The sequence below is a fragment of the Falco naumanni genome, chromosome 2 (genome assembly GCF_017639655.2).
Source record: "Falco naumanni isolate bFalNau1 chromosome 2, bFalNau1.pat, whole genome shotgun sequence".
Lineage (NCBI taxonomy): Eukaryota > Metazoa > Chordata > Aves > Falconiformes > Falconidae > Falco > Falco naumanni.
Genome location: NC_054055.1, coordinates 80,784,818 through 80,805,529, shown reverse-complemented (window position 1 = coordinate 80,805,529; position 20,712 = coordinate 80,784,818). Strand labels below are relative to the sequence as shown.

The following is a 20,712-nucleotide window of genomic DNA, read 5'->3' as shown; positions in this document are numbered from 1 at the left end:
TCAGGCTCCCCCTGCAGATGTCACTGACATAAGTCTTGTTGAGCAAGGTATGCACCTGCACCAAACAGTTCAGTTAATGAGAAATGGAGAAGTTGCTCCCCTGGTAGGGCTTTCCAGGAGGTACAGTCACCTCCCCATTCCCACACTCATCCTTCATAACTAGGTGAGATGCCACCTCTTTCTTTTGCAGGCACTCAGGCCTGCATACCTTGTGTGCATCTTTGCTCTTTCTGTAATTATCTTCAAGAACCCAGCTGATTTTACTTGCCTGAGGACAATTAAAATGTGCAAAGCCTGTTGGTATTTTCTAGTAAATTTTATGTATTTTCTAGTAAAACAACTTCTTTATTTTTTTAATATAGATCATATCAAACTTGCAAGAGATGGAGAAAGGGTCAGGAAATTATGCTTCCTGGTAAGCAATGAGCAGCACTGCAAGTGTGGCTGCCACTTTATTCCTGAGTGGGAGATGTTAGGACTGGGAAGATATTTTGCTAAGATACTCAGTCCTTTCTGCTGCCCTGGGGAGCCAGGTGGTGGTGAGAAGGCTATCTACTGCCCTTGCTGGTCAGCTCCACTTCATAACAGCAGACCTGCAGGAGTAAGCCTGGCAAAGGTAAATACATCAAGACATGCTGACAAGTTGAGGGTGCTGGCTGTCATGAGGACACAGAGAGAAGCAAGTGTTGTGACTGTGTTTCTAGCTTCCTTTTGCCCTCGTCGTGCTCCTGAGCTGTGGGAGGGGAGGCAGGTAGATAGTGTCACTGAGGCTGGGAGCTGATCCCACCCTGGCCACCTCTAAGCCGTGGAGGACTTTGGCAGAAGCAGATGCTAGAAAAGCCAGTCTGCACTCAGGCTTTACTGGCAGTGCTGCTCCTGAGCTGGTCCATTCGGTTCTCAGCAGTGTGCCATCTAAAGCTGCTCAGCCACTACCCACACCCAGGGCTCCTGTCGGGACAGAGAAAGCTCTTATCTGCCTGCAACATATCATGTAGACTCAGCCCAGTCTGGTGTGGCTGAATGAGGTCCCTCAGGGCCTCAAACCAAAGGGAATTTAGTCTTTGTGAGCACCGACTGCTTTTTTTTTTTTTAGCCCTGGCAGGAGGAAAGCCAGCTTCTCTTGGGAGAGACACAGCTGTCCCCCCCCTGCAGCCAGTGGTACTTCAATGAGCCCTTACTCACCCAGGAGTAAGTAAAGTAAGTAAACGCGTAAGTCAGTAAAGCGCGTGAGCTTGGCCCTGCGATGACATTTCTGCTCTGCTCCTCTGGCAGCAGTAGTCACTGATTTCCAGCTCACATGCCTCTGGTTAGTCAAGTACACCCCCTTTTACAGGAAAAGTCTTTCCTGGGAAGGGTAAAGGCAGCCTGGTTTTTGCCCCAGTGTGCTTTGCTTTGTCCCCGTGAATTTAATGGGCTCTCTGCACTTGGCTGAGCTGAGCACAGTGTTCCCAATTCAGCCCATCAACTTACAATAAAACGATGTAATTCAGAAGGAAAGCATATCTAAATGATCCTAATTTAAAATCAACAGATAAGCTGATCATGCAGGAGTAACACAAGGCTCAGCAACATCTAGGGGAAGAAGGGAAAGTCTTTCCAGATCTGACCTTTCAGCCAAGCTCCTCTGAGAAGCAAACAGATCACCTCTGTACAGAGTTATCTCGCAGGCTTCTGTCCAGGGGCAGAGGAGCTGCATCAGCCCCTGCATACACAGACATGTGTTGGACTGGTGCACTCAGCAAATCTTTCCTGAACGACAGCAGAAGAAACATGCTGTAACCATCGCTGTCACAAGCTAAGAAAGAAACTTCAGCTGAAAAAATGCAGATGAGTTTGCACTGGCAACTTCATTTTGGAGAAATGTAATTAGTGTTTTGCACCCCTATGAATTTCCTGGCTTCTCTCACAGATCTCTTGGCGACCAAAGATGGCATCAGCACTGTGTTCACACAGAGGTTAATGAGTAGGAGCTACACTGGGAATGAGGGTGGGAGGAGTTTGCTGTCCCTGCAGAACATTCAGCATCATCAGAGTGCTTCGATCATCTGCTTGCTCATCCTAGGATGTGTATTGCACCATGTAAGTTAATTTATGTCCCATTTCAGATTATACGGTCAACTCACTGAGGTAGAAACTATGCTTCTCTTAACATTTGCAGACTGCCCAGCAATTCGGGGCTACCGTGGTATGAAGTCTTCCAGCAGAAAGTAGCATGTGACATTAGAAGTGAACAGAGAATTAGTGGCATCTACTCCAACTTCTCCCATTTTCATTTTATGCTTATAGATGTTTCCTGGTGGATCATGGTTGTCCCCGGGGAAAGCTGGATGAATTTTAAACTGAGAGGCTTCCAGTGAAATGTTACTGTTTGACGTACTCATGTGGATAACCACTGTAGAAGTGTCCTTATTAGAGCTAGAACAAAGAAACAGTGTTTAGATTTGATAGACATAGTCTAAGATTTGAGGTCAGGGTTGCAACTGAGCCAAACCTATTTGGGATGATTCACACTGGAAACCCTCACTAGGATCTGTGATTACTGTAAAATTGCCAACTGAAGAAGAAAATACTAGAAAAAAAATCATGGTGGTCTCAACGTTAGGAGGGTAAGCATTGGCTCCATCTTTAACTGTTCTGGTTTTAGTGGCCATGCAGCTTCCTTGTCTTTCTGGTGGCTGCGCCTGTGGGACCACTCAGAGCTGGACCTTGTGGGTGGCTGATGCACATTATTTACAGAATCATATTCCTGGCAGAGGCGTTTGTAGTGATCAGGGGCTTTTACAGACATCTGATAGTTACAAAAGTTGTTTATTGCCAGCGTCATGTAACCACTGAGAATAGTGGCTATTATCCTCCCCATCCTGCTAAATCCTTAAGGATCAGAAAATGTACAAGTTCTGCATGATTTTCTTCTCTGATCCTCCTTTGGCAGTTCTTTAACACAATGCTTGTGCAGTTGGAAGTGAGGAGACTGAAGTGGGTGTCATACAAGGGATTTCAATGTGTTTTGTGAAAGGATAATGGAACGGCCTGCGTGGTGCAGCATGCTTCTGAAGATGGAGAGTCCTTTCAAATGATCAGTGCCTTTCACCTGTGGAAAGGCGGACATAATTAATATTCTTCTAGGACATTTTGAACAGTAAGTACCAACATAAAAAGAAATGTCAGGTTTCTATATGTTTCCTTGTTATTATGCTGCTTTTACGTACATGAGAATACATTTAGATGGGCTAAAAAGGGGTTCTTAATGGAGTAGAGCAGATAATGTAATTCTGAAAAAATGAGAAACTGGAGAAGATAAAAGGTGTCATATTTGGACAGTGTGGGAGATGGATGGAGTTGATGCAGGCTAATTAACCCCTAATTGAGCAGAAGAGGGCATAATCATGTCTGATGTAAACTCTACAGCTGTCACGTAGCGTAAAATGGTACACCTGTTAGGCTGGCCCATCTGCCATTCTTGCATGCATGAATGTTTAATTGGAATTTTGTCTAATGAGGCTAGTATGCAAATTTGCATGCAAATCTAACAGCCAAACCTACTTTGTCAAATGCTGTATTGCAACTTTAAAAATACACCAACAGCACAAAGGCATTTAACTCTTGTGTTCAGGTGACCAGTGCTTCTTATTTTCTGCATTGGTTACTTGGCAGTAGCGCCTGGCACTTTGTTCCTTAGTTGGGGCCGGCACAATCCTGAGGTTTATTCTTTACATGCAAAACCCAGGTAAGGGGTACCAATGTCCTGTCTCCCTCTGGCTTTGCAATGCCAGTTCTTTCCTCTGCTGCTGTGGGAGGTGCGTGTTGCGTGGACCCCACGCAACAGGAGGTCCTCAGCAGAGACTCCACTGCCCTTCCTAGGCCTGATACCCTCTGGTTTTAGCAGCACTGGCAGAGCAGACATCTGCAGCCTCAAACCTGGGATCCCTTCCCCCTCTAGGAAGGTGGGGGGTGAAGCTAGGTGTGTGAGATGGGGATTTGAGGGCTGCAGGTTTGCTCTTCCTTTTTGCTATAGCTGCAGCCCTACTGCAGTGGCTTGCTTGTCCTGGCAGCTGCCAGCTTCCCTATGTGTTAGTGTTGACAGCAAGGTCACAGCCATGTTGACATCCCTAGTGGTATCGTGCCTTGGTCCTTGCCATGTCTACCACCCCCAAAAAAGTGAGCTATGCAGCTGTGGTGCTTTAAGAGGGCTGCCTTTGCTGGGAGTGCAGATTGGAACATGAACTGCCCTTGTTGCAGACCAAAAGGCTCCTGCTGTGCGCTGAGGGAAATGGTGAAAGGGTTTGGCTGCAGATCACCCTCTGATGCCCACTGTGGTACTTCCTCCTCTGGGCAAGGGAGGAATGGGGAGCACCACAGCACAGAGCACCTGTGGCTGTGCTGCCAGTCACTGGGTGGTAAAAATACAGCAACAGTTGGGATAGTAGAGTAAAGGCAGCGTGTGCATACACACAGAGGACTAATCCAGGCACTTTTATCTGCCCTTGATTATCTGACTTGTTTACAGAGAAGCTGATTTTCCAGGCAACTAGTTGGAGGCAGCTGCCCACAGCTTTGGGAAGACTGCACTGTGTAAATGCACATTCAGGGGGTGAATGCTGATATAAGTTACGGTGGTGAAACTAACTTTTTACTGAGTTCTAAACAAGACAGATCTCAAAAAAGAAATTTTAAAAAATTAGGCAAACCCTATGTGGCTTTGATTTTGACCCCACCGTATGGGGAACAAATCTTCCTGTGCAGTGCAGCACAGGATTCACCTCTTTTCTGAAAGAGTATCCCAGGGGCTGTTACTCTCTTTTACAGTCTGCAAACACTATTCTTTCTCTGCAAACTTTGAGTTCCTCTTGTAAGTCACGCGACCAAACCCCCCTCCATGTGCAATGTGTCTTTCAGGATGATTATTGTCTTCCTAGTTAAATTTTAACAACTGGGATGAGAAAAGACCTTTGTCCTAGAGATAAATTCAGAGGTACTATAAGGTTATTACACTGGAAATAATGCATTTAACCTCAGTTTTTAAAAAAGTAAGCATCCTGACTTACTCTGCATAGTTCATGTTTGAAAGAGCGAGCTTTACCGTACTAACTGGTACAAACTTTGAATATTAATCAGCTTGCAACCTTTTGAATTTAATTTTATGTATTTTCATGCAAAAGACACATGTTAAAACTTGATTCTGTAGAACACCTAAAGGAAGCTATGTGAATGTTTATAATTCAGTGCAGTTCAAAACTGTGGGTGCCACTAGCTTAGTATTCACAATTTTCTCCTTAGTCAAAATAGTTAAATAAATACATAGATAAAATAAGGTGTAGGCATAGGAATGCATTTTCACTGCTTTTTAAGTGCACTTGCCAGTGGATGAATCTGGATGACCTGTCATAGCCCAGTCTCTCATGAAGGTGCTTAGCACTGTGTAGCGATTGGCAGCAGTTGATGCTTTCTGCATGGGTGGAAATGGCAACATGAGGCACAGGTTAATGAATAAATCACCATATGGGCTGAATAAATTAAACAGCTGGCAGGATAAAATGAAACACTAGAAATAAAGGGGAGATTCCTGTACTTTTTATCTACTGAAGTCCTACAAACCAGGTTCTCCCTGGACACAGGCTGCCTTCCAGATGGAGGTGAAACCTGCCACCATTCTCTAGCAAAGCATGGCCAGCTTCCACCAGCTCTGGATGATGCAGCCTTGGCTCACCTTTCCTAAAGTGAGTGGCGTGTCCTCTGCAAGCAAAGGAGCTGGGATGAGTCACTGCAGCTGGAGCTCTGCCCTTGGCAACACACATAGTAGCCAGCATGATGAGGAGGATCAAAGTCTTGAATGAGGGAAAAAAATACAGCCTGGAAGAAATGAAATTGTCATTTATGGCACATCACCCCGGTGAACTTTCTGAAGCACACAGTGTTTTAGACTTGTTATCCTATAACCTTTAGGAACATATTTCTTCAGCTCTTCCCCAAGATAAGCAGCTATCTCCTTGCAGCCAAACCCTGCTGGCCAGCCCTGGAGGCACCATGCAAGTCCAGATGCCCTGGACAGCACTGGGAAGCTGTGGTAGAACAGCTGCCGCTGAGGAAGGAGGCGCCATACTCCCAGTGCGAGCATGGTTTGAGGACACCAGTGCCTGCCCCAGGCTCTTCATTGCTTTCTGGGGTGCACCGGCCTCCTCTTGTGCACAAGGCGCAGCTCCCCTGGCCTGACCTGCAGTGTCTCTGCCGCCGGGGCCCGAGGCAGGCGGAAGAGGGCTCCTGGCCATGGCTGCAAGCTGTTATGGTGTTGCCTGTGGGCTGAAGTCAAGTTGGGCTGGTTGTTTCGAAGCTGGGCAGGGAAACATAGTGGAAAACATTTCTAATAGGGACGTTATGGGCTTGCTTGTTTCAAGAATAACTTCACCTGCGATTAATAAAGTTTTTTGGAAGGGAAATAATAGCTCAAAAATGAAGGAACACATAAGCATTGCTGTCAGCGTTCATTTCATTTACCTGAAACTTTTGTAGTTAAATGAGATTTCAAGCTTTCAAGTTAGTACAGGAAAAATTTTTGAGGGTGGGAAATTTGCTTATCAAAATGGAAAATCTTTGCACCTTCCTGGAGAGGTGGTCAGTGCCCCAAACCTGTCAGTGTTTAAGGGGCATTTGGTGAACAACATGCTTTAACTTTTGGTCAGCCCTGAAGTGGTCAGGCAGTTGGACTAGATGATTGTTGTAGGTCCCTTCCAACTGAAATAGTCTATTCTGTTCTGTTCTCTTCTGTTCTGTCCTACCTGTAACATCTTTCCCAAAGCCACGAGGAGGCTGGCAGAGGGTTTCTCCCCACCGCCACCCTCCTCCCCTTCATTCACAAAACGGTGGGGCAGCGGGGGGCAGACGTGGCTGAGAGGGAAGGCTGGGGTCAGCAGCCGAAAAAATCCCATGGCGGCCTGGAGGCAGGCTGCCCGCGCTTTCCCCACCGCTTCCTCCTTTGGGGACTGTGGGGGTGCCCTGGCGCTGATGGTGGCTCAGGGCCTCGGCCAGGGCCAGCAGCCTGCTCCCTGCGGTCTGCCAGGGGCTCGGTGCCCATGGCGAGGGCTGCGCTGCCACCGTCCCTGCGCTCTCTGGGTGGCTGCCGCCCCACCCTGCACAGCGCATCACCACGTGCCCTCTGGAGCCACGGGCCCACTTGTAGGCAACGTTTATATTTAAACTACAAGAGGGGATTTCAGCCTCCAATGCCATTTTACATGGCCCCAGACGTGAAGGCCTGACACGGCGGCTTTTGTGTGACAGAAAGCTCGGCTGATTGCCAGGCACTCAGTGCCGTGGTAAGCAAACATGGCTGCTATGTTTCCAGCACGTTGATTTGAAAAGCAGACCAAGTGCTGCAGGATGGAAAAGTGCTAGAAAAAAACTCCAGTCAGCCCCTGCCCCGCCCCCCCCCCCAAAAAAAAAAAAAAAAAAAGAACAACCTTAACCAGCTTCCCTGATACGAAGCTAGAAGGAGCAGGAGGGCCTCAGAGCCCATGTCCCGTTTGTGTGGCCATCACTTTGCTGGTCATTTGCATTTATGTTGAAGCCCTGGCGATGCTGGCCACGGAGGTGGTCATGGCTGGGCACAAAAGCTACGGTGCTCAGAGCCCAACTATTCTAGTGCCAACAGTCCTTTGTTGGGGGCACATTTTCACTTCTTGGATGTGGGGAGCAGGGGCAGTCAGGCAGCACACGAACAGCTGGAGACACCATGTCAGGAGCAAGCCATGCATACCCAAACACTAAACCTGTCTGCGAAAGCCTGAGAAAAAATCCCATAATATCTGAGGCTGAAAAATTACACTGGGATGTTATGTCCCCATACCATGTGGTGGGCTGGCTGCCCGTCCCTCTGGCTTGCCGTGCTCTCCTGCTTTAGGCCAGGCCAGGGGCAGGTCTGGATCTGCCTTTCCACTGAGATGCATGCGTATCTAATGGTTTATAGCTTAGTTGTTCATACATGAGCCTGTTAGTTACAAGTGCTTTAGAGCATCCTTGTGTGCTGTGGGGTGGCTGCAAAGCCTGGCAGCTCTCCGCTAGCACAAGTACTGCAGGACAAGCTGGCTTCCAGGGGTTAACCAGAGAAGCTATTAACTGGGCATGCTAGAAGGCATGGCTTGGGCACACAGATTTGAGGAGGATTTGGATGTTTTTGTGTGGATTTTCTTGTTGTGTTTTTCAACCTGGAGCACATCCCGGCTGTCCTGAGCCCAGAACACCATCAGCAGGCTGACAGCAAGCTCTTTTCGTCTAGAAACACATAGAGCTGCTCCAAGTCCCTGTCACCTTGGAGCTTCCTTTAGGGCAGAGGATCTGCCGGGTCTGTCAGCCAGGCAGTAAATGTGCTTCCACACAGTTTGGAAAACAGAGATTTTTCCTCAGAGACATTATAGCACATGTTGGCTCTGACAAGAGTGGTTTACACTTTCCAATCCCTCCTGGTTCTAAGTTTGTCTTGCAAAAGAGCCAAGAGCTGTAATACAAAAATGTCTACAGATAGCCGTTTTGTGTGTGTGCATGTGCCTGAGTACACCTGTAATTCCTGATTATGTGCCAAAATAGTCAGAAAGGTTTTTTTGTGTGTGTGAGATAGTAAAAAGTATGACTTCTCACTAGCAAAGAGCCAGATCTACTCCAACATGATAATGAAGAAAGAGATGTTTGACTTGTTGGTTAGAGCTTCTTCATTTATGAGGACATCTAATAAGTATTTTGGCCAGAATTTTCCATGAAGTTGTATTTTCTGGAAATGGTAACTGTTGGTTCTTGCAGTGAGGAGCATTTTACATCCGAATACCACAAGGTGCTTTACAGAGGTGGGTCCTTTTGTTTGAAAGGAGAGGGAAGCCCTGGCCTGAAGACTTGCTTTAGAGGGTATTTGAAGCCAGTGGCAGATATAGGTTTATTATTAAGACTTACTGGTTTCTTGTGCTATCATAGGACCCACACACAGGCCAGGACTCCAATGCACCAGTTTTTCATAGTACAAACTTTACCTCTGCCTAGGCACTCCCCTGCAGAGCTGAGAGAAAGGAGAGCTCGCCCACTGGACTGTTGCCTAGAAAAGCAGAATCCAAGCTGTTTTAAATATACTTCATAAGTCTTTGCTTCACTTTGCTGGCACTGAACAACCTTGGTCGCAAGGGTGCTGCATGGCAGAGGGTTGTGCATACAGAAGGGTGGTTCGGGAGGGCAGGGCCTGCATGGTGTCCTCTGGGCCACAGCCTGGAGCTGGGATGTGCCTGATTCCAGAGCAACCTCTTGGAAAGTAGCTTGGTTTTTTTTTTTTATACTGGGAGTCAAAGCAGCAGCTGGATGACCCCACACCAGGCTGTCCGTTCACATATATCCTTCCTGCAGGCTGGGGCTTGAGTACTCCTTGTCTCTAACAGGCATGTTGCTGTGTTTTATACCCTGCCTTGCCACAGGGAAATCAAGGAGATGATAGTGTGGGAAAGAGGTAAATATGGGGAGATTTTGCATTAGTAGGGTAGGTGATTTGCCCCACCATGTCTGCTTTCTCACAGAAACGTTCACAACAGAACAGAACAATATGACAAGGAGGATACAATGTGTGTACGCTCTTAACACAACAAACCAGGCACAAAGGTGAGACTTGTTCTTCAGCTGTTTCCAGAGAGAAGGGGCAGTTTGCAGTAAAAACCCACTGCTTAAACAGGAAAATTGAATACTGCTTGACAGTACTTCTCCTGGTGGGTTCATATTCCACACCAGCACTCTGCTTCTCTCTCATATGGAACAGATGCTGTTATTATTGCTGCTCAGAGGCAGCACTGAGATTAACAATGTCCATGTACAGATACTTCTTTGGCATTACATAACCTATGTATTTAACACACACTAAATTTTCATTGCAAATTGGCTGCTGTGGGGGTATTCACATTTTTAAAAAGCTGTTTCCTTCCCAAGACATGCAGTTGCACTATAGCCTTAGTTTGATCTGATTATGAAAGCCATCCTAAAAAATGAAGTGAGTATGGGGCTGTGGGATCTCATAGTTGTTTGTTTTTTTTTTTAAAGAAGTAAACTCCCAGGGCTCATCATTAGTTTTACAAGCTAAATGGCATGGAATAGTTACAGCCTGTTTCATGTTCATCTTTGGTCACAAGTATAGGATTAGCAATGTAAGGCAAGGCTGGGATGCATGTGGCACTGTTGTGATGCCGAAAAGATGCATGAAACAGATCACAGACAGTTCTTTGTAAGGCACCTACCATAAGCAACACTGAGATACAATATTCACTCCTATTCCTTGGATTAGGGAGAGAAAAGATTAAATCACACTTGAGACATCTGTCTGGCTGCCTCGACAAACTTCATTTTCATGCTAAGTGTAGTTTTAAAATGTCACCTTGGAAATGTGTGACATTTTAATGGGCTGATTGCCAAGACTGTCAAATCTGTTAATTTGCATATGAATCACATCAGCAAATATTATGGAAAAAATATAAGAAACTAGAATTATGAGAGAATGCCTTGCATTCCCCTTGGTTAAACATATGTTCAGAGGATTGTCTCTTAGAAATAGAATATTACAAAGGCAAATGAGATTAAAAAATTCTGTGGTATTCCTGTTTATACCAATAGCTGGTGGTGATTGCATGTGGTCTTTTTTTCAGCTGTCTGTGAATAGCAGTCTGGATGTTGCCTGTTCTTTCAATAAGCCCCAGAGCACATTATAGCATCATGACAATCACTGGTGCAGCCCTGAGGACAGGTTGCATTCCCTTCTCCATGTTTCTGATGCAGCTCCAGTAAAATCAGTGGGATTTCACCAATGTCTTCTGATCATCTCTCTCCAGTAAAGAGTTTTCTTGCTCTTAAAAATGATGGAGCCAAAACAAGCCAAACCAAGCACTAAGGACCATGAATTCTCAAACAACTCCCATGAACTTCAATTAGAGAAAGCTAAGGAGCCTGTACTATGCAATTAGCTACTGTACACCAAGGTCCACGACTAGGCTTGTGGAAGTTAAGCACATGCATTAATACTTGTTAGATGAGGGTTTATGATTAGAGAAAATCCTTCTAACTGAAAGAAAACTTCATATCAGGATCTAATTCTTAAACAGTTTTAGTGGAAGGAGGGTGCAGTCAGGTTCCTACAGCAGGTTTTCTCATCTCATGTAACAAGCTCAGTGCAGGACTTGGCATATCCTAAGCAATTGTTCATAGCTCCTGCACAGCTCGTCTGCTTTGGGAGCTGATTTGTGACGGAAATCCGCTTGAATGGAGATGGTAAATTTGATTTACTTGGGAAAAAGAAGTGAAGAATTCCACAGCAGAACTATCTGGGTCACAATGTACTTTGAATTGTAAGATTTAGTACAGAAAAAAGGCCCAAACCACGTAAGTCAGATCCAACTTTCAGGCATCGAAAGTTTGAGGTTAATCAAAACTAGGGTTTAGCTCACCCATTCATGAAGATGTCTGTGTAGCTCAGATCTGACCCTGTGCTTGGATCTTCCCATCTCTCTTGGGGTCCCCCAGGACTGTTCAAACCCAGGGATCAAAGCCTTTTCCAGTTGCAGCAGAAAGCCTAATCCCACCCCCAACCCCAAGCTGTTTAAAGGAGGAGGCAGCTTGAGCAGAAAGAGGCACAAGCAGAGAGAATTAGCTGTGAATCTGCCTTGGGTCTCTGGAAATGCACAATCAGGAATAGTGAGAGGGATAGATGTTTCAGGTGATATTGATCTCTCTGAGAGAGTGGACAGTAGCTGAAGTAATACAGTTTTGTGCAAAAGAAAGTGACCAAACATGGGAAATGGCACTGGGGGAGAGACAAGATCTAAGCTTGGAATTAATGTACAGAAACAACAGGAGAATAAATCCGAATTTCCATAGCAGGAGGCAGAGTTTGTTGTTCAGAGGTGAGCTTGGTACTAGACACTGGCCAGAGAGGCTAAGCTTCCTAAGGTGTGTCCTGGGTCATGAGGGGCAAGACTGGCCCCCACCTGCTCATCTCTTTCTGAAAAACAAGCTAAGACAGCACATGTGGCTTTGGATTTTACAGAGGCATAGCACTAGTGTTACCCTTATTGCTAACACACCTAGCAAAGTTGATGGGGCAGCCTTAGGAACTGAGCCAAGGAGAACCAAAGCAGCACGCATTACACTTTGCTGGCTGTATGCCTGCGGCTGCCAGTGTGGGGAGTGCCAGCAAGCCATGGTGCATGCGTACCACTGGTCTCAGCAGCCATGCCGTGGTAGGAACTGATCCTGTCTGCTGAAACCCCCAGGGAGTGCAACCCTTCCCCCGTGGGAGAAACCAGGAGCAGGTGAGCAGCCTGGCTGTGACTTGCCTCTCATGGGCACAATGAAGGGGGATTTCTTCTGGCCTCCTCTTTGGTGAGACAGTGCGCAGGAGTCAGTCACAGCATTGTCTGCTGCTCGCTTGCATGACTGCAACTCTGGGCAGAGCTTGGCTCCCAGACTTTACAAAGTCATCACTGGAAGTGAAGCTCTTTTGGTGTTGCTCTTATGATGCAAGTATAACACACAAAAAAGTGTTTCTAAAGCCTCTCCTCTTCAGGAGAACCAACCCTCCCCACTCCTTTACAGCCCCTTACCTTGTATTCATTATGCAAACATTTGTCTTTAGGAACAGAGACAGTTCTCACGTGAACACAGACACAAAAGAAAACAAGTGCAACACCTTATTCTGTAGAAGAATATATTATTTAGCAGATCAGTTTAAAAGTAAAAAAAAAAAATCTGTACAACTTTGAAGATTTTTCTTGTTGTTGCTTTTTGCCTCCACAAGGATAAAAAATGTTTGTACAGTGGTTTCAGCTTTGTGCTCCCTTCTTTGCTTGTGCTGAAGGATCCTGTGACATCTAGCTGTACCAGGCCACAAAGCAAACCTGCAAACTCACTAAAGTTTCTTATGATTTCTTCTAGTGTAGAAAAAAAAAATTGCATCCACTATGTGGACCTCTGAAGGTACTGTGAACACTATAAAATTCAGAGAATAACACAGAGAAACGTGTCATTAGGGCCTACTAAGCAAACAAAAATATATGCCAGGGCCCTTGTCAGGATATAAGCATCTGTTAAACTATGCTGTAATTAGCATACTGCTGTACACATATATATATATATATAGTATCTTGACTAAAACAACTCTTTTATTTTGTTTTTGGATGCCAGTGGATCATTTTCCAGAAAAGGCTCCTTAGCAAAACTCCACTTTGCCTCTACAGACTGCGGTCAGTGTGGTCACCAAAAGGCAAATTTGAAGATTTGAGCCATGCTGCAACCGGTGCAATGTCCGCAGGGGAAGCCCTGCCAGAGGGGCTGTGGTGGGCATGCCAGAGCGTGGGGAGCCCATGGTGCCCAACGGTGGCAGCATCTGTGTGAGCAGGCTTTAGGCTGCAGACAAGGTGCCCAAGCAGGCAGAGAGGCAGGCAGGGCATCCGTACCTGCCACATTTCCATGTACATGGTCCCAGTTGGATTTTGACGTAGCCACCACATCTGTGTGGCAAATACAGCATTTCTCAAAAACAGAATAACCTTAGGGCTTACGTTTTGTTCAAAGACTTTTTCGTCTCACTTTTCAGTACTGCTGGTGGTCAAACTTTCACTTTTCTTTTTCTGCAACTAAAATGAAAAGCAAAGCAGGATTAACACCCCTGACTCACACAGTGCCCCTTTCCACTGCTGCTGTGAATTGAACTCTCATCTCTCCACAAGGCATGTGCAACATGTGTTGGGAAATAATAGGCAGCAGCTTGGTATATCTCAGGCACTGTTTCATCCAAACAGCCCTGAATGTATGTCCTAAGTAAACAGAACTCAGTCTTTCTCATCGTTTGCCATGCTAGGCTCTTGGATTATTGACTAACTCCTCTTGTTTCAGGATATTTCTGAATGCAGGCAGCTCCCATTTTCCTAAGACCTCTTGTGCCAATACACCATAATTAAATCTCCATCAGTTTGTATAAAACTTCTGTTTTGACAGCTTCTTTAAACCAGAAGTAAAACCTCAGCTCAATTTCAAAGATTAATAGGACTCAGAAAGTCTGGCAGTCATATTTGAATTTTTCTTCCCTTCTTCGAGAAATGCTCCTCTCTAAACTGAAGAATGCCTAAAAGACTTTTTTTTTCTTCTATAACTTTGTGCCCTCAGAGCATGTGCTCTTTGATTCACCAACCTTAGTATTTCTGCTGCTGATGGGCTTTTCCTCCAAAGCACTTGGGAGGAGGTGGAAGCTACCCCAGAAAGCTACCATTTCGCTCATCCAGCCAAGGATGATCAAGTGACTGAACCTTCATTTCCCACATATCAAACAATATCAGCACAACTAGTGCTTCAGGGCACATCCTGGTTTATTTTAATGACAGAGTGACTGATAGTATCCTGTCTACACGATTTATTTGTTCATGTCAGAAAACCCCTAAACTGTAATGCCATTTGGACAGGTTTTGTCACCGTCCTTGGCAGGGAAAAGAAGTGCTCAAAGAGGCATGCAAGGCAGGAATGCAGGCTCAGTGTCACAGGCTGCAGGGTGCTGCGGGAGCCGGCCCAGCATGCCGGCTGCTGCCCTGCAGACACAGGGCACCTGCTCCCAGGGCCTGGCCTTGGTGTCCATCCTGCCAGTTTCCTGAGGCAATGCAGACAACGGCTGGAGACAACAAATGTGGTCACATTTATATCCCACCTCCCCTAAGCCTGACTTGTGAGACACAAGAGAGCCTTGCAATGACAGACACTCTGTAAATGGAGGTCCTCACTCAGCCTGGGCCTTAAAATGGCTTCACTGGTTGTGTGTTTAATCTTACTGGGTGCTGTGTATGAGAGAGTAATTCCTCATAAAGTTTCAAACACATCATTGATGATAGACACATGAGTGGAAGTTTCTTCCCAGAAAATAAACTTGCATTGGTGGTGCAGTGCCTTGAACTGTCCAACCCCAGGACATTTTGCTGCAGTCTAGCCTGGGCTAACTCCTTTCTGGGGAAAGGCAGCTTCCTCCAGGAAGATGCTTTGCTAACGCACTCCCCTTGGGAGCTTATCTCTGGGTTTTGTCTTGAGGTCCCTCTCTTGCAAGCAGCTCCCTTCCTGCAGTTGTACTTGCGTGGTGCCTGGTGGACTCTGCAAGGGCATGGCCTTGTGCACACTCAGTGCTTGTGGCACACACTTCTCTCCAGCCAGGTATAATGAAAGTTTCTTGTGAAAATGATTATGCCATAAGCATTCCTACTATTTCAGAATTAACCTGCTATTAAATTATAATGTTTGACTTATTCAACCATAACGTTTACTTTATCAAAGAGATATTTTTAGCACTTACCTCTTTCATAGCATCATCTATCTGTTTTAATTCCTCGTAGTGGTCCCTGGATTCCCAAAGGGGTTGGAGCATCACCTCCTCCACCTCTGGGAATAGCTAAGTGAAAACAAGAGAAAAAAGACTGATATATCCTTTTGTATACATTATCTTGTACATGCTAGAAATGGGGTGAAAGACAGGGTGTGAACTGTACATCCTCATTTCCCTGGCTAACTAAACACCTGTTGGAGCAAATGTTGAAGCTCTACACACCCCCACTTCGGCTTCTGGCCTTGGTTGACTTACCTTTGTTACTGTTTCGAACATGGGGATGAGAATAAACTTCAGGAAGCCAATCTGTGCTGTTGGCTTGGTCACTTTATCACGGTCCATGAACGGTGCCACTGGAAGCCCCTCAGATTTTTCTCTGTCACTCTGGAACAAATCCAGAGTTAACGAATATTAATCTTGGCTAGAAGCTTGTCAGGGAAGTAATGTACCAAGCAGATCACTAGCTAAAGAGCAGTAGCCTTCAGATACAGATCTCAGTAGTGTCTGAAGATAGCACAGAATAACAATATGCTTCCCTTGGGGCAATGTATCCTGCTTTGTTGAGAGCAAGCATCTGAATAACGAAAACTCTGATCAGTTACTTCTGTACAACACTGGCATGAAAGTGTTCACCTCCAGGCTTATGGGGCAAATGAGGCTATCTGATTACCTTTGCAAACTCATGGGACTTGTGACGTAAAATATTTCAGAGCATTCAGAAAGGTGGTAATGTCTCTTAACCCTTTGGAAAAGAAGGAATAGGTATTTGATTTCCTTACCATTCTCCAGAGGGTGATGATTTTTGGGTATTCAACCAGAAACAACTACTTCTTCTTTACTAATGATTAAAACTAATTCTGGCTAACCAGGTCAATGGAGAATAGTTCTGTTGACTAGTAAGAGTTTACCAAGCTATGTACTCGACCACTCACTGTTTCTATGTGGGTTCATGTGCAAGGAGGTCACAGACTATGCATGCAAAAAAGGTATCCTGTAGCAGACTTTATCTCTTGATTATTGGGTGTTTCAGGACATAGTGCCTTTGCTGGATGGCCAAAACAGTTAGACACACAGATAGTGTGATTTTGAGTAAGAAGCTGGAGATGTAGCGAGCTAGAAGCCTTTCTGACACATCATCTGAGATGTCTGTCTCTTGCGAGATGCCCTCCTTGGTGTGCAGCTTATCAAAGTATAGACAAAACACACCAGAAGGCTCTGGCATCTTCTCCTCAGAGCACTGCAGCTACGTGTTGGTTGAAATCCTACTGCTGCAGTGTACACACTGCTCAGGACCCTGTCTGCTGGAGGCAACACAGGGCTGCTCTTCCAGGGATCCTTTTTTAAGCAATCAGAATCTGTGTTCATCTGGGAATCCAGTGAGGAGAAATTGTGTGTGGAGCTTAAAGTCTGACTTGACACACCTCAGCAAAGTCTTCTGTTTTCTCTTTAGGGGACTATTCACATGCAGTGAAAATTATCTAAATGAATTCCCATGTGATATTTTATATAATTCGCTTAACTATTTTCCCTTGCCACTGCTCTTGCCCTTTTGGCTCAAAAAATCATTTATACATCAAACAAACTTGCAAGGCAGCCGCTTTACAGAGAACAAGCTCCAGTCTGCTAGCATTAGGATTTCTAGGTCTTTGATCTGCAAATTGTAGCCAGCTGCATTCACTTGCTTTCCGAACAGCTTCTCTTCCTGACATCCTTCTCTGACTTTCTGTAAAAGAAGCCTTTCCATCCTAGGGCTAGACTGCACTGTCAGATAGCGGGACACATGTAGCTGAGTTGGAATTCAGGAAGATCAGTAATTTGTGCAATTGCATCTCTCCCTCATTCTTACCTGCATAAAATATTCCTCTAGTAAGCAATCTACCCAGGGCTCTGCCACTTCCATTGGGCGGACTTCGTTGGAGATGTCACAGCATTTTATCAGTACCATCTTCAGCTGAAAGATGATAATACTTTAATACTGCAGTCTTAATGCCAGCATCTTTTCTCCTATCCAGAACCTGTGTCTTTACAATGGAGTGGTTGGCAATGTTTTCAAACAGAAAGGACAATTTTAGGATTAAATTGGAGGTCTTAAATGACCTGGATTCTTTTCCACTCTTTCAGTCACACTTCTCTGCCTTGGTTTCCCTGTCTGCAGCACTGGGATGTGTCGCTGCGGGATGTACGCTTATTTACTGCACAAAGAAGTTCAGCCACAAATAGCCATTAAGTTGTTTGTGGAGCATTCAGAGGCAGCTGAGGAAAGACTTCCCTGGACATCAAAGATGACTGGGTTGGTAAGTAGAGGAAACTAGAGTCTGTACTCTTGTGGATAATTTGCTCCACAGTAGTGGGCAATAACCATTTCAACCTGACAGAGTAAATATAGTTTTTTTCCTGATGGGACTCTATTTCTAAATTTCTAAAGCTGGACTAATCTATTTTATAAAGAGCATTTACAAATCGTAATTCTTTTTGGTGGGGCAGAGGATGTAGGAAGGATTCTTTTTTTGATAATGCATATTGAATCTTGGTTTCAAAACAAACAAATGTTAATCTACAAGCTTTCACACTATGCACATAAAAATAATAATCCACAAAACCTCCTTACACAGGTCATGTGTTCTTCATTTGAGTAATCAAAATTTTCCATTTTTTCCTTGAAAGAGTCCAGTATTTCTGCATGTCTTGCCATATCTGTAGCCAGGATTAATGTAATTATCCCCTAGCAAAGAAAACATGGTCACATATTAATTTGACAATCTTTACAAAGTCTACTATTGCATAGCAAAGTAGGGTCTTTCTTACACACAGAAAGCCTCAGATGCATTACACTGTTAATACTGAAAGGGGAAGTTTCTAACTTGAAACTACCAAGCAGACTGGAGGAGGATTATAAAGAGTTCACAGTATATGAAGATCATGGTTGGATTGATCTGTAACACTGGTGTGATGTTCCAGAGGCATTGAGGTTTTTCCTTTCTGATTGACTAATTATGAAAAAAAAAAAAAAACCCTGTACAACAGGATATTAAAAGCCACACTCTGTTTGCCAAGATCCAATTTTGGCTCCTTGGAAAGCACGATGGGTTTTGCTGCTGACTCTTAGTGGCCCTAGGAAGAGACAGAGATCAGTAGATACAGGTATCTTCTGTGCTTGTCCTCCTTGGAATAAGGGCTTTGAAATACCCAGATGCAGCCAATGTGTTAGGAGCTCTGTATCTTCCTGCTAGGCAGAGTTTGTGATGGGAAAACGTGGTTAATTTCAAGTCGTGGGGTTTCATACAGATCTATCCATTTTGGACTTATGCCTGCTTCCCATACACTGGCAGAATCAGTAACTCCAACCAGACCAGTATCTGACCCTTACAATGGTCTGCTTTTTCATTTGGTGTGTGAGGAAGGTGTAACATGAGAACTAAGACCTAATTGTGGCCCTTGGTGCTCTAATGGGAATTGCAGCATTGCTCACTGTCTCAGAGATAACTGGGATGACTCCCAGACCACCAAAGCCTCTTCCAGCAAGTGCTCTGCTGTTGTAAATCTTTTTCCATTTTGAAGTTCCTCTTAAAATTAATACAATGTTCTTTTTAAAGTATAAACTTCTGTCATGAGAGCTTAATCATTTCCCAGTTAAAGCGAATTGGCTCCTTCAATAATACCCCCAAAATGTCATAGGCTTTAATCATCAGGAAATACTCATTATTTCACAGCAAGACATGCCAGGGAGTGCTGCTGTGGAAATTTTCCAAGAATCCCTCTTGGATCCTTTCAGTGCGAGGGGCTTTTTCAGGCCCACCCTCTAGGGAGAATGATTCACTTGCATTGTATGGCAGGGAAGTCTGTGCATGCTTACATCTTCAGGAACAGTTTGTACGACACAGATGGGTACAGCATTCATACCTGTCTTATCTGCTTGAATTGGTCCTGGTCGACGTTGGAGAAAATGTTGTATTCTGGCTGGGAAATGATCTGGAAAGCCACAGCACAGTGGTGGTTCTCCAGTGGGGAAATGTCATTGTAGCGTACCGCAAGCTCGGTTCGTGCATTTATCTGATAGCTGATGTGAAGAAAAACAATGAAAACCCCTACAGACACACACCAGCTGCTCTAAACCATGCTCCTTACTTTTATTTACATTTTTTTCAATACTTATTCAGCTAGCTGCAGCTTGTTTTTTGATTGTTAATACTAAATCAGATTTTTAGAGAAGATAGATACTACTTCAGTATCATGTCAGGCACTATTCCCCTGTAGGTTTTTCTTTTTAATTTTACCATTTCTGTAGCTTAAAATGACATAGACCAAACACAAAAGGAACTGTCTGACCTTCAGTCAACCCCCACTAATGTCAATGGAGAGATTCTCACTAATCTAAGTCAGAATTAGGTTCTACTCTTATTTAATGAATGTCTGCAAGTAAAGTAGATTATCTCTCTCTTTTTCACACACACATACATGCACACAAGTGTCCATCAGTAAGCAATTCTAATTTCATTACATGATAATAAATAGAATAATATGCACCTCATTATTTATAATTATGAAATAATGTGTAAGTTAAATCACCCTTCGCATTTTAGTGTAATTACTCCATTTCAGTCAATAAAGCTATAATAATTTATGCCCTCTCTCTCAGCTGTAAACCATTTTACCTTGTTTTCTCAGGAGTGAGGGGAACTGTTGGAATAGAAATCTGGAAAAGCATTTTCCTTACAGAGCCAAGGACAGCTGGCAATCCCAACCCAGACCTGAGTTTTCTGCATGAAGCTCTGCCTTGGCCCATGTGCGAGCGAACATCAGGGCCTTGAGGAAGGTCATGACCAGCTCAAGCTGTGAGAAGGAAAACCTGATCTACCAAAAATACCAGCTGGTATTACCTTCCCAATAAATTTTAAGGGAATAGAATCAAGAGAGACTTACGTATTGTTATAGCCTGGATGGTCCAAGTCATGGCATACTGCTGCAGTCATGAGAATCAAGATGTCAATTTGGGAAAATTTCTCCTGTAAAATACAAAACATAAACCTAGTATTACAATTTCTACTTCCCCTGTCCCCATAAATGAAGTAAAAAATACATCCACATTTACTTTTTAGAGAAATGCAAATCTGAGCAAAATGAAGTATTTTTCCACAGATCAATTTACTTCCGTCAAGAAAGAGAATTCTGTCTTCCCTTCCAGTAAAAATGACTCAGATTTGCTTTTGTTGCATTAAATAACAGCAGCTCGATGGAGGCAATTTGCTTGAAACTTGGTATCACTGCAGAGATCATATAAAAGCACTGAGACATTAGTACAGTCTCTTACAAGTCATTTGAGCATCCTGATTAGTTAAAGGAGGGCTGGAAGA

The 20,712-nt window shown here is 44.5% G+C and overlaps 1 protein-coding gene and 1 long non-coding RNA gene across 5 annotated transcripts in view; one reads left to right on the top strand and one right to left on the bottom strand.

Annotated features, from left to right (window-relative positions):
* The first annotated feature begins 1,111 nt into the window (after positions 1–1,111).
* LOC121084058 lies at positions 1,112–20,266 on the top strand. Its single transcript, XR_005826563.1, has 4 exons — positions 1,112–1,197; positions 1,910–2,079; positions 17,517–17,655; positions 20,027–20,266. It is a non-coding gene; the product is annotated as an uncharacterized LOC121084058 (long non-coding RNA).
* The window catches only part of PDE9A (phosphodiesterase 9A), a 51,270-nt gene continuing 43,132 nt past the window's right edge, over positions 12,575–20,712 (bottom strand). For 2 of the 4 annotated variants that reach the window (XM_040585164.1, XM_040585163.1), the window contains 7 exons: positions 20,282–20,364; positions 19,262–19,418; positions 17,970–18,083; positions 17,208–17,312; positions 15,617–15,745; positions 15,332–15,427; positions 12,582–13,637 (listed from right to left, as the gene is read on the bottom strand). In XM_040585164.1, coding sequence (XP_040441098.1) covers positions 13,587–13,637; positions 15,332–15,427; positions 15,617–15,745; positions 17,208–17,312; positions 17,970–18,083; positions 19,262–19,418; positions 20,282–20,364 — 735 coding nt within the window. In that variant the 3' untranslated portion in view covers positions 12,582–13,586. Of the gene's footprint in view, positions 13,638–15,331; positions 15,428–15,616; positions 15,746–17,207; positions 17,313–17,969; positions 18,084–19,261; positions 19,419–20,281; positions 20,365–20,712 lie in introns of all 4 variants that reach the window. The other 2 variants (XM_040585161.1, XM_040585165.1) reach the window with 2 other exon arrangements.